Source organism: Haliotis rubra, unplaced genomic scaffold (assembly GCF_003918875.1).
Source record: "Haliotis rubra isolate DU_JTF1 unplaced genomic scaffold, ASM391887v1 Scf28, whole genome shotgun sequence".
In the NCBI taxonomy this organism is placed as follows: Eukaryota; Metazoa; Mollusca; class Gastropoda; order Lepetellida; family Haliotidae; genus Haliotis; species Haliotis rubra.
This window is the reverse complement of record NW_025766891.1, coordinates 400,281-412,692: the sequence shown is the minus strand read 5'-3', so window position 1 is coordinate 412,692 and position 12,412 is coordinate 400,281. Positions and strand designations below refer to the sequence as shown.

At 42.6% G+C, this 12,412-nt stretch overlaps 1 protein-coding gene across 1 annotated transcript; it reads left to right on the top strand.

Annotated features, from left to right (window-relative positions):
- The first annotated feature begins 252 nt into the window (after nt 1-252).
- LOC124281171 lies at nt 253-8,802 on the top strand. The gene is made up of 6 exons (XM_046717199.1): nt 253-389; nt 1,914-2,701; nt 2,733-3,275; nt 4,343-4,528; nt 7,155-7,322; nt 8,398-8,802. Exons 2-6 carry the CDS (start codon nt 1,928-1,930, stop codon nt 8,584-8,586), a joined length of 1,860 nt encoding a protein of 619 aa, XP_046573155.1. The 5' UTR covers nt 253-389; nt 1,914-1,927; the 3' UTR covers nt 8,587-8,802.
- The last annotated feature ends 3,610 nt before the right edge of the window (nt 8,803-12,412 follow it).

The following is a 12,412-nucleotide window of genomic DNA, read 5'->3' as shown; positions in this document are numbered from 1 at the left end:
CCACCGGTATACATCACCAATTTGTCAAACCCAGTACGGTTATTCCCTAAGTAGATACATTACTAATTGTGAGCAACGTATTTAAAATCCATTCAAAGTTATACATTAGCACAAGCCCCTCGAAATGTATCTTTAGATCTAACTGGAGCAGTGCGCAACACAGCCAGAGATACAGGTCTTGCATACGGATCAGGAAATTCCGTTTTCTATTTTCGCTTTCGTTTCAACCACGGTCTGTGTTTCCAGGTAATGTATGTCTTCGCGGAACCTTGTACATGCGTAATGACAGAGACTCAGTAGCAGGGCCGAGACCCATCTGCCTCTTATGTCCTTGTGTGCTACACTGGGCAGTTCTTTGTTTTTGGTGACAAAACCAGGTGCGATAACAGGTAATTCCTAATCAACGCCTTGCCACGTTTTACGGTAAAAGTCTACATGTACCTTCCAGCAACGCGAGCAAGACACGAGACAATGATGTTGTCCCGTATACTCAAAGAATGTGAAGAGTTCTTCCAAATGAATAATAACAGTGTGTAATTTTAAATATTTTGACTAAGAGTTGTTACCTCATTGCGAATCAGAACCGCATAGATATCACATTCCAGGGTACCGTTGTACAAAGCTGTCTTAGCACTAAGGTAACCGTAACTCCCATACATTAACATAGACTTAAGGTAGTCTTATCACTAAGGCACCCTTGCAGGAATGTCATATACAGTCGAACCCCGTTTATCCGGACATTTTGGTTACACTCAAAAATATGTATGTATATTGCTGGTACGTATATGAGCAGGCTTTATCTGCAGTCGGCAGTATTTTGATACTGGCAGTATCTACTGACATGTTGCGTCATGTATAAAAATAGAACCTACCATTTCCTCGAATGATTGTGCAACACCTGGCTACAACGGTAAAATAGCAGGACGATATCAACGAGCTGGCAGTTGAAGGTGACGACCAGTTCTACTAGCTGACTGGTGAATTGTTTTAACAGCTTCACAGTAATATATTGATCATGTTATATGCTATGTAGTGAGTGCAAGCCTTGCTTCGTGGCTAAATCGTGTGTAAAGGTAAGTTATTATGTAGCTCAGCAAGTATTTCTGTTCTTACATTGGATCCGTGGATATCCGGGTTGAAATTGGTCTTCAGCAATCCGTGCTTGGTGTGAGAGACGACTAACGGAATCGGGTGGTCAGACTCGCCCACTTGGTTGATGTATGTGATCGTGTCATAATTACGTAGATCAATGCTCATGATGTGATTCACACTATTGTTTGGTCCAGACTCGATTATTTACAGACCCCCGCCATATAGCTGGACTCACTCACTCACTCACTCAGTGCAGCGTTAAGAGATGAACGAACAAACTGTTCTAACATGTATATGTTCACAGATATCGTTGTTTGAGTTAAGGTATTTATAGCTATTGCAGATGACATCAATGAAAGGTCAAAACCATCTGTGGTTCTATCTGTTTCTCCAAATGCAGGTTTTTTATAAGGCTAACTGGGTAGCTGCTTGGTGTCGATAGTTCACTGATGGTCAAGATGTTCTATCAGTGTCATCCATCAGCTCTAAAGCAAAATACGTGATATTTCATAGTGACTGACTGACTGAGTTTGGTTTTACGCCGCTTTTAGCAATATTCCAGCAATATCACGGTGGGGGACACCAGAAATGGGCTTCACATATTGTACCAATTTTTTGGTTCGAACCCAGGTCTTCGTCGTGACGAACGAATACTTTAACCACAAGGTTACCCCACGGGCCCTAATATTTCACAGAGACACTGATTTATATAATATATATGATTAATAAGATTATTTGTATGTATATTTAACAAGTATGTAGCATTTCAGTTTTTTGGTTTACTAGCACAGTTTGTAATTTTAATTGGAACTGTTTTTCAGAGTAACCTATCAATATGTCAACTAACAGTGCGTGCAGCGTTTGTGAGAGGAGATCACCCAAACTTAAAGCATGTTCCAAATGCCATCTAACTCCTTACTGCTCCAAGGAATGTCAGAGAAAAGACTGGAAAAGGCACAAAGCATGGTGTGAAGGGATTCAGAAAAGTTTCAGCAACAGAGAAACTTCTCAGCAAGAACACGATACAGCAATTACCAAAGGACAAACGTCATCTTCTGGTGCTGTTTCCGGAGGCTTGAATCAAGCGAAGGGAGGGAAGAGTCCTGTGGACATCAGTGGATCTGCCCCGCAAGAGAGGAAAGCCTGCAACTGGTGCCAGAAGGTCTGTGAGCAGTATCAAAGATGTTCCAGGTGCAAGGTCACAAGGTACTGCTCAACCGCGTGTCAAAGAAAGGATTGGCTCGATGGTCATCAGAAGGAGTGCAAGCCTTTGGTTTCGCAATCTGGAACGTCTGGTACAAATGGTACATGTGTAGCACCCTTAAAAGAAAAAGACAACGGTGCAGATGAACAGCGCGACCCTGCGAATGTCACGGAAGAAAATCCTGAGATCTCCTATGTGTGTGAGTGGTGTCAGAAATATATCGACTTACCCTTACGCTGTTCCGGATGTACACTGGTCACCTATTGCTCAGAAGAATGTAAGACGAAGGACTGGGAATTAGAACACAAAACAAAGTGCGAAAATAACAGGAAACCCAAAGTGGCCAAGCCAGTTAATCCTCCCAAACCCTCAGAAAAGGCTTGGACGAAGGATCACCACAGGGGGGTGTAAGGGAACAAAACCGCCCCGTGAGAAGACTACTGAACAGCCCGCTGCTGCTACAGAGGATAGAAAGGCAGATGGAGCTGCGGCCAGGACCACTTCCGGTGATCCAGAGCTTGAAAGGTGCCATCGCTGCAAGAAGAGAGGCGATGGAATGAAGAAATGCGCCCGTTGCAAGAATGTACTTTACTGCTCAAAGTCATGTCAGAAGGAGGACTGGCCTCAGCACAAACATGATTGCATAACTGTTGATGGTGTCATCAAAACAAAGGAATTTGAGAAAGCTGAAGAAGAATCTCGTCGGTCTTCTGAAGCTGCAGGCGGACCCCGAATGACGCCTGCTGATCTATTGGCACATATGATGGGATTGGGCCCATTCAATGCCAGGCCAAGTGCGGACTGGTCAGAGGCTAGGCGTATAGCTGAAACAAAGTTCCTGGGCTATGACATTATAGACTCCCTGTGTGACCTACAAGGAGAGTTTTTATGGATGACACCAGTTACTCGGAACAAGGTACTGTTGGCTTATATCAGTGGCTTACACCCGTACCAGGCCAGGCATGCCATCTTCATAAAGGTACGTTCTTTAATTATACAGGTACGTTCGGTCTTAGTATATGACCTTGTGCATAGTGGCCATGCTATTTACATTGCACAATATGTCTTACAGCATGGTCCACACAATCGAACTGATTATCCAGCGAGATGCTGTTTGTGAATGTTAGACTTTGAATTCGAACATACTCTCAAAAGCGAACATATTTTACAGAAAAGAATAAAGTTCTTAAATTGTCTTTATAAAATATAATGAAAAAGAGCTTACAGACTTTCGTCATTTTCATAAACTGAAACTGCAGTAATCTATAAATACGCTATGACATTTAGAGAGTGGTCAAGTATATCACATGTTATGTTTGTCATTACACTTTCTCTGTACAGTTCCGATTCAAGTACTTTTGTTAGATCGAATCCTATCCGGAATTCGAGCCCTTACTCCCCGAGTCAGGCATCTAATCGCCAGCACATAAAGTCAGCGATCTTAACCCATCCATCCACTGTGTCTTCGTCCTGGAAGACCGCCATATAGCTGGAATATTGTTGGGTGCGGCGTTAAGCAACGATTAATCATCTTTGTGGAAGCCGCGTTGGCTGAATGAATTAGATCCACCAAAGACGTATATACGTCTTTGGATCCACACATAATATTTCTAGCCGCCTTCCCACTGGGGACCGCCTCCGTGGTGTAGTGGTTAGAGCGTCCACCCGGAGAGCGGAAGGTCGCGGGTTCGATCCCCGACCGCGTCATACCAAAAGACGTTAAAATATGGTACTTGTTGGTCCCTGCCTGGCACTCGGCATTAATGGGTACAACAAGAACTGGTCGGCTCGGAGTCAGTATACTGTGTCTGAGTGGGTTATTCATGCTTCACTGCGGCATGGGCTAGCACTATAAAACCAGCTTAAGTCTGGGCTAGTACAAGCAGCCGCACATACACATACACACGCATGCACGTCGTCATTTGAGAGAAATAATCTCAAGCACGACGTAAAACCCAATTTCACCTCACCTCACCTCCCACTGGGCGTTTATTCCACTCAAGGGGAGATAATTACTAGCAAGTTCATGCTATATCTCTGTTTCAGGACGTGAACGGGGATGAGACGTTTGTGATGTTCTACGTGGACTTCGACAGCCCCTACCCTTTCTTCTCCTGGGGGCAGCTCACGCCCGGCAACTACATCTGTATCAAGAACGCAGTGTTCCATAATTTCCTGGATGGCACAACAGGCATCAGAGTTGATGAAGCCTCAGATGTCAGGATCCTATGCTAGAGTTTAAATCCTGGCTGCTGGTATGAACGCGAGGACTATTTAAGAACTGTATTATTCAGATCACTGGTGAAAGGTATTTTCAGTAATACAAGACAATTCCATGGTTCTCATAACGAGAACTGGTATTAGATTATATTTTTTACACTTCGTGAGGACTATCCCACTCTGTTATTGTTGACATGTTCAGGTTATCGAGTTGTGCGTTTGAAGATTTAAACTGTTCATTTATTGATTTTCACAAAAGATTATGTTCTAGTTTAGTTTGGATTCAAGACACCATGTGTGCCATGGCTAATTCGTGTGGTCAGCCAAAGGGCAAGGTTTGTAAATACCTTAATTTATTCTAGTTAGGGCGAAATAGCAGTTGTGTTGTCAGTGAGTCTCCTAACAGGGGTAAGCTGGTTAGCAAATGGTATTGAACCCATCTAAATAGAAACTGTGTTTTAATATTCAAGTTCTGCTTTACCCATTGTCATAATTATTCTTTTAGTCCTCGCTATAAATGTATAGCTGCTGAAATTTTTTATTTGCTTTTGTTGCACCAAGGTATTTGAACCAATTAAACTGCAGAGAAATTTGTTATGATGATTTATAGAAATATGTCTTTTGTTACTTTTAGGACTGAAACACCATCATTGCCTGCCATTATCCGTCAATACATTTAGCTTATCTATAGGTTTGTGCGCTGTTTAAATGTGGTCTGTAAAATGGTACAAAAAGACGCTTCCGGCATGCCGAATTCAATAATTACCTGTAAAACATCGCTGCGCTAAAAATTGTTTTGTATTATTTCAGTTTTCAACAACCTGTAAATAAAACGAAGTGTGTTGTCAGTTATTTATTATGTGAATCTGTATACATGCATAGCGAGATAATATGCATGATGATTGATTAAACACAAGCGCGCGCGCACGCACACACACACACACTCTCTATCACACACTCACACACACACATATATATATATATATATATATATATAAAATGGCTGATGAGGGCTACCCTTTTTATCGGACAAGAGGGTTAGTGTTCACTCTCACTCGTTGAGTAGGCTGTCATTGATGTGTTCATTTCAAATTTAAGGACTAAATGGTAATGTTCGTGAGAAATGGGTGAGTGAGTATGGTTTAATATCACGGCGGGGGACACCGGAAATGGGCTTCACGCTTTGTACCCATGTGAGGAATCGAACCCGGGTCTTTGACTTAACGAGTGGACGCTTTAACCACAAGGCTACCTCACCGCCCCTTCAAAAAAGTGAACTATTTCAGTATATATGTCAAAAGCGATGGTAATTATATCATGATCTGTGAAACAGCATGCTTCTGGAATACACCACTCATAAAGACCGAAATGTCAGGTAATCACACCAGAGTCCCCCCCGTATAAGTACAAATACTGAGAAAAAAACAGCAACCTTTTAGGAAATAGACATATCAAACTCAAACAGTGCGCCTTTTCTACTACTAAGAGAACTGTTCTCTAAATGTGAAAAAATAATCCATGCAGTACTTTTCAAGATATGGGTCGCATAAATGTTGAAGTACAAATTCTAAATAAAAAATAATTTTTCAGAAAATCCAAATAACTCATCTTTCCTATTTCTATAGGAAGTGTTCAGAGAGTTCGAAAGGCATATAGACAGCAGTTCTCCAGTTATAGATGACACAAGAATGTCCTCGGAAGGACGGGTGGACGGAATTCCTTGATATAACTCTGTTTCGTTATTACACATGCAGGGAAATCAGTGATCAACCTGTCACTTTAAATATCAATCATTACCCGTGATGATTAGTTGTTTAACGCCGAGATGTTGCCTGCTCCACCAGCACGGCTGTCGTCGGCGTTGCCAGATCACGGGATATGTACCGGTGAGGATACTGTGACCAATGTGTGACGTTTGTTAACCCTTAGTGTGTCGCGACAATAAGTTGTATGTCCACCTTCGGCAGGGGCGGGTCAGTAACTGTAACATGGGAAATAAGAACAAACGACCTGTTCTGATTGACAGAATCACGTGGTTTACAGTCATACAATACATTGATTGGTTGTTTAACGCCGCACTCACGAATATTCCGGCTATATGTCGGCGGTCTGTAAATGATCAAGTCAGATTATCCAGTGATCAACAGCATGAGCATCGATCTATGCAACTGGGATACGATGACATGTGTCAACCAAGTCTGCGAGCGTGACCACCCGATCCCGTTAGTCGCCTCTTACGACAAGCATGGTTAACTAAAGACCAATTCCCCAGTAAACACCCTGAGGAATTGGGGGCGGCAGGTTCGATTCCCAACGTTGGTACAATGTGTATCCCCCGACTTGATATTGCTGGAATATTGATAAAGGCGACGTAAAACTAAACTCACTCACTCACCAGGAGGAGTTGAATATACAGCCCCAGCAAACCAGGAAGTCAAGACTAATGCAGTGTTTGCCTGTAGATCTACGACACACACAATAGGTTATTATATCACAACACATAATGTTACTCAACGGACATACTATACACCAAGAACCTAATTAAGAACCCCCTGTAATTTTGCAATGATAGGTTTTCAACACGTACATAAAACTTCTCGTGGAGACCACGACCGTATAATCCCTTGACTGGTCAGAGGCTAGGCGTATAGCTGAAACAAAGTTCCTGGGCTATGACATTATAGACTCCCTGTGTGACCTACCAAGAGAGTTTTTATGGATGACACCAGTTACTCGGAACAAGGTACTGTTGGCTAATATCAGTGGCTTACATCCGTACCAGGCCAGGCATGCCATCTACATAAAGGTACGTTCTTTAATTATACAGGTGCGTACGGTCTTAGTATATGACCTTGTGCATAGTGGTCATGCTATGTATATTGCACAATATGTCTTACAGCATGGTCCACACAATCGAACTGATTATCCAGCGAGATGCTGTTTGTGAATGTTAGACTTTGAATTCGAACATTCTCTCAAAAGCGAACATATTTTACAGAAAAGAATAAAGTTCTTAAATTGTCTTTATAAAATATAATGAAAAAGAGCTTACAGACTTTCGTCATTTTCATAAACTGAAACTGCAGTAATCTATAAATACGCTATGACATTTAGAGAGTGGTCAAGTATATCACATGTTATGTTTGTCATTACACTTTCTCTGTACAGTACCGATTCAAGTACTTTTGTTAGATCGAATCCTATCCGGAATTCGAGCCCTTACTCCCCGAGTCAGGCATCTAATCGCCAGCACATAAAGTCAGCGATCTTAACCCATCCATCCACTGTGTCTTCGTCCTGGAAGACCGCCATATAGCTGGAATATTGTTGGGTGCGGCGTTAAGCAACGATTAATCATCTTTGTGGAAGCCGCGTTGGCTGAATGAATTAGATCAACCAAAGACGTATATACGTATATACGTCTTTGGAACCACACAGAATATTTCTAGCCGCCTTCCCACTGGGGACCGCCTCCGTGGTGTAGTGGTTAGAGCGTCCGCCCGGAGAGCGGAAGGTCGCGGGTTCGATCCCCGACCGCGTCATACCAAAAGACGTTAAAATATGGTACTTGTTGGTCCCTGCCTGGCGCTCGGCATTAATGGGTACAACAAGAACTGGTCGGCTCGGAGTCAGTATACTGTGTCTGAGTGGGTTATTCATGCTTCACTGCGGCATGGGCTAGCACTATAAAACCAGCTTAAGTCTGGGCTAGTACAAGCAGCCGCACATACACATACACACGCATGCACGTCGTCATTTGAGCGAAACAATCTCAAGCACGACGTAAAACCCAATTTCACCTCACCTCACCTCCCACTGGGCGTTTATTCCACTCAAGGGGAGATAATTATTAGCAAGTTCATGCTATATCTCTGTTTCAGGACGTGAACGGGGATGAGACGTTTGTGATGTTCTACGTGGACTTCGACAGCCCCTACCCTTTCTTCTCCTGGGGGCAGCTCACGCCCGGCAACTACATCTGTATCAAGAACGCAGTGTTCCATAATTTCCTGGATGGCACAACAGGCATCAGAGTTGATGAAGCCTCAGATGTCAGGATCCTATGCTAGAGTTTAAATCCTGGCTGCTGGTATGAACGCGAGGACTATTGAAGAACTGAACTATTCAGATCACTGGTGAAAGGTATTTTCAGTAATACAAGACAATTCCATGGTTCTCATAACGAGAACTGGTATTAGATTATATTTTTTACACTTCGTGAGGACTATCCCACTCTGTTATTGTTGACATGTTCAGGTTATCGAGTTGTGCGTTTGAAGATTTAAACTGTTTATTTATTGGTTTTCACAAAAGAATATATATGTTCTAGTTTAGTTTGGATTCAAGACACCATGTGTGCCATGGCTAATTCGTGTGGTCAGCCAAAGGGCAAGGTTTGTAAATACCTTAATTTATTCTAGTTAGGGCGAAATAGCAGTTGTGTTGTCAGTGAGTCTCCTAACAGGGGTAAGCTGGTTAGCAAATGGTATTGAACCCATCTAAATAGAAACTGTGTTTTAATATTCAAGTTCTGCTTTACCCATTGTCATAATTATTCTTTTAGTCCTCGCTATAAATGTATAGCTGCTGAAATTTTTTATTTGCTTTTGTTGCACCAAGGTATTTTAACCAATTAAACTGCAGAGAAATTTGTTATGATGATTCATAGAAATATGTCTTTTGTTACTTTTAGGACTGAAACACCATCATTGCCTGCCATTATTCGTCAATACATTTAGCTTATCTATAGGTTTGTGCGCTGTTTAAATGTGGTCTGTAAATTGGTACAAAAAGACGCTTCCGGCATGCCGAATTCAATAATTACCTGTAAAAAATTGTTTTGTATTATTTCAGTTTTAAACAACCTGTAAATAAGACGAAGTGTGTTGTCAGTTATTTATTATGTGAATCTGTATACATGCATAACGAGATAATATGCATGATGATTGATTAAACACAAGCGCGCGCGCACGCACGCACGCACGCACACACACACACACATATATATATATATATTATATAAAATAGCTGATGAGGGCTACCCTTTTTATCGGACAAGAGGGTTAGTGTTCACTCTCACTCGTTGAGTAGGCTGTCATTGATGTGTTCATTTCAAATTTAAGGACTAAATGGTAATGTTCGTGAGAAATGGGTGAGTGAGTATGGTTTAATATCACGGCGGGGGACACCGGAAATGGGCTTCACGCTTTGTACCCATGTGAGGAATCGAACCCGGGTCTTTAACTTAACGAGTGGACGCTTTAACCACAAGGCTACCTCACCGCCCCTTCAAAAAAGTGAACTAATTCAGTATATATGTCAAAAGCGATGGTAATTATATCATGATCTGTGAAACAGCATGCTTCTGGAATACACCACTCATAGAGACCGAAATGTCAGGAAATCACACCAGAGTACTCCCCGTATAAGTACAAATACTGAGAAAAAAACAGCAACCTTTTAGGAAATAGACATATCAAACTCAAACAGTGCGCCTTTTCTACTACTAAGAGAACTGTTCTCTAAATGTGAAAAAATAATCCATGCAGTACTTTTCAAGATATGGGTCGCATAAATGTTGAAGTACAAATTCTAAATAAAAAATAATTTTTCAGAAAATCCAAATAACTCATCTTTCCTATTTCTATAGGAAGAGTTCAGAGAGTTCGAAAGGCATATAGACAGCAGTTCTCCAGTTATAGATGACACAAGAATGTCCTCGGAAGGACGGGTGGACGGAATTCCTTGATATAGCTCTGTTACGTTATTACACATGCAGGGAAATCAGTGATCAATCTGTCACTTTAAATATCAATCATTACCCGTGATGATTAGTTGTTTAACGCCGAGATGTTGCCTGCTCCACCAGCACGGCTGTCGTCGGCGTTGCCAGATCACGGGATATGTACCGGTGAGGATACTGTGACCAATGTGTGACGTTTGTTAACCCTTAGTGTGTCGCGACAATAAGTTGTATGTCCACCTTCGGCAGGGGCGGGTCAGTAACTGTAACATGGGAAATAAGAACGAACGACCTGTTCTGATTGACAGAATCACGTGGTTTACAGTCATACAATACATTGATTGGTTGTTTAACGCCGCACTCACGAATATTCCGGCTATATGTCGGCGGTCTGTAAATGATCAAGTCAGATTATCCAGTGATCAACAGCATGAGCATCGATCTATGCAACTGGGATACGATGACATGTGTCAACCAGGTCTGCGAGCGTGACCACCCGATCCCGTTAGTCGCCACTTACGACAAGCATGGTTTACTAAAGACCAATTCCCAAGTAAACACCCTGAGGAATTGGGGGCGGCAGGTTCGATTCCCAACATTGGTACAATGTGTATCCCCCGACTTGATATTGCTGGAATATTGATAAAGGCGACGTAAAACTAAACTCACTCACTCACCAGGAGGAGTTGAATATACAGCCCCAGCAAACCAGGAAGTCAAGACTAATGCAGTGTTTGCCTGTAGTTCCACCAACCTATGTCGTCATAGGGATTCCGTGAGATGTGCGCATGCGTAAACCATCAGTTTGCGTTCTGCTAGACATCGGTGATTAACGAAGCTTCATTGAACAACTAATTAATTTGAGCTGTCCAAGTGAATACTTGACACACCTGCAATATCTGTGCTTCTGCGATAACCTGCGGGTGTCGTGAACGACTTGAAAGCACTCAGTGGGTGAATCCCAGCTGAATTTCTACACTATTTGACCAAACGGCTGCGGCCGGGGTCAGGGGTTGAAGACCAGAGTTCAAAATGGCGACCCCACTGCGAGAGAATCATCTGGCATCGGAGAGTGAGATCAGTGACTGTGAAGCAGTCGACTGTAAACCTCGTCAAAATGTTTTTGACGTTGCTGAAAGATTTCAGCACAACGGACAATATGAAATGGATGTAGAGGGTGCTAACAAGAAATAGCTAGGTATCAGTGCCAGTGGTGCAGTCGGGAAAGTAGGTCAAGCGAGACCTTGCAGTAAGACACAGGCTCTGCAGTCAGTCAGTGAACCAGACGACTCGCAGCAGATCAAAGATGTTATGTCAACATCCGTAGAGACTCAGGCTGCACAAACAGAGACTATGAAGGGTATTTCAGTCTTTTTGAGTGGATTAAAAACAGTTTGAGAAGATCGAGACTTCGCTTAATTCCGGACAGACACGGATAGTGCCGAGCGGAAGTAAACAAACCGACAGCCATGTTGAAGATGGCGAGGTCACTGATAATGACAACAGCGAGTGTGATGAGTTAGACAGTCTCGACAAGTGGGTGTCTGAGTGCGTGAATGACAACACAGCAGTTGTTGATGACCAAAATGCATCAGATGTCATTGACGACCTGTTTGCAGAAATGCGGTCGTTTATCGGTGAGGACGACGATACATCGCTGCCTGTCAACCAAGGTCTTGCTACATCGGTGAGGGATGGGCTACAAAAACCGGTAAATCAGGAAAAGTTGAAAGAGCTTTTCGCTAAGTATAAACGGCCGGAAAATTGTTTAAACCTCCTTGCACCTCGTGTAAATGAGGAGATATGGTGTGAGGCGAGGAAAACATCTCGTACTTCAGACATCAAGGCGCAGCAACTACAGGGTATGATTGCCAAAGCTACCATACCAATTGTGCAGTTGATGGACAATGTGATGGAGGACATGGTGGCGAAGAGAGAGCTAGATGCCAAAACAGTTCTCAACAAGGCAAAAGATTCATTGCGGATGCTCATTGCAGCACTATCAAATATGAATTCTTCAAGAAGGCAAAATTTTAAATCTCAAACAATCTCGACCCGGTTATCACCAACAAGAACTTACTCTGGTTGGGTTCAGTGACCCAACTCTGTGTGTGGTTAGTACTATGAGATTGTATCTGGAGCTGACAAAGGAC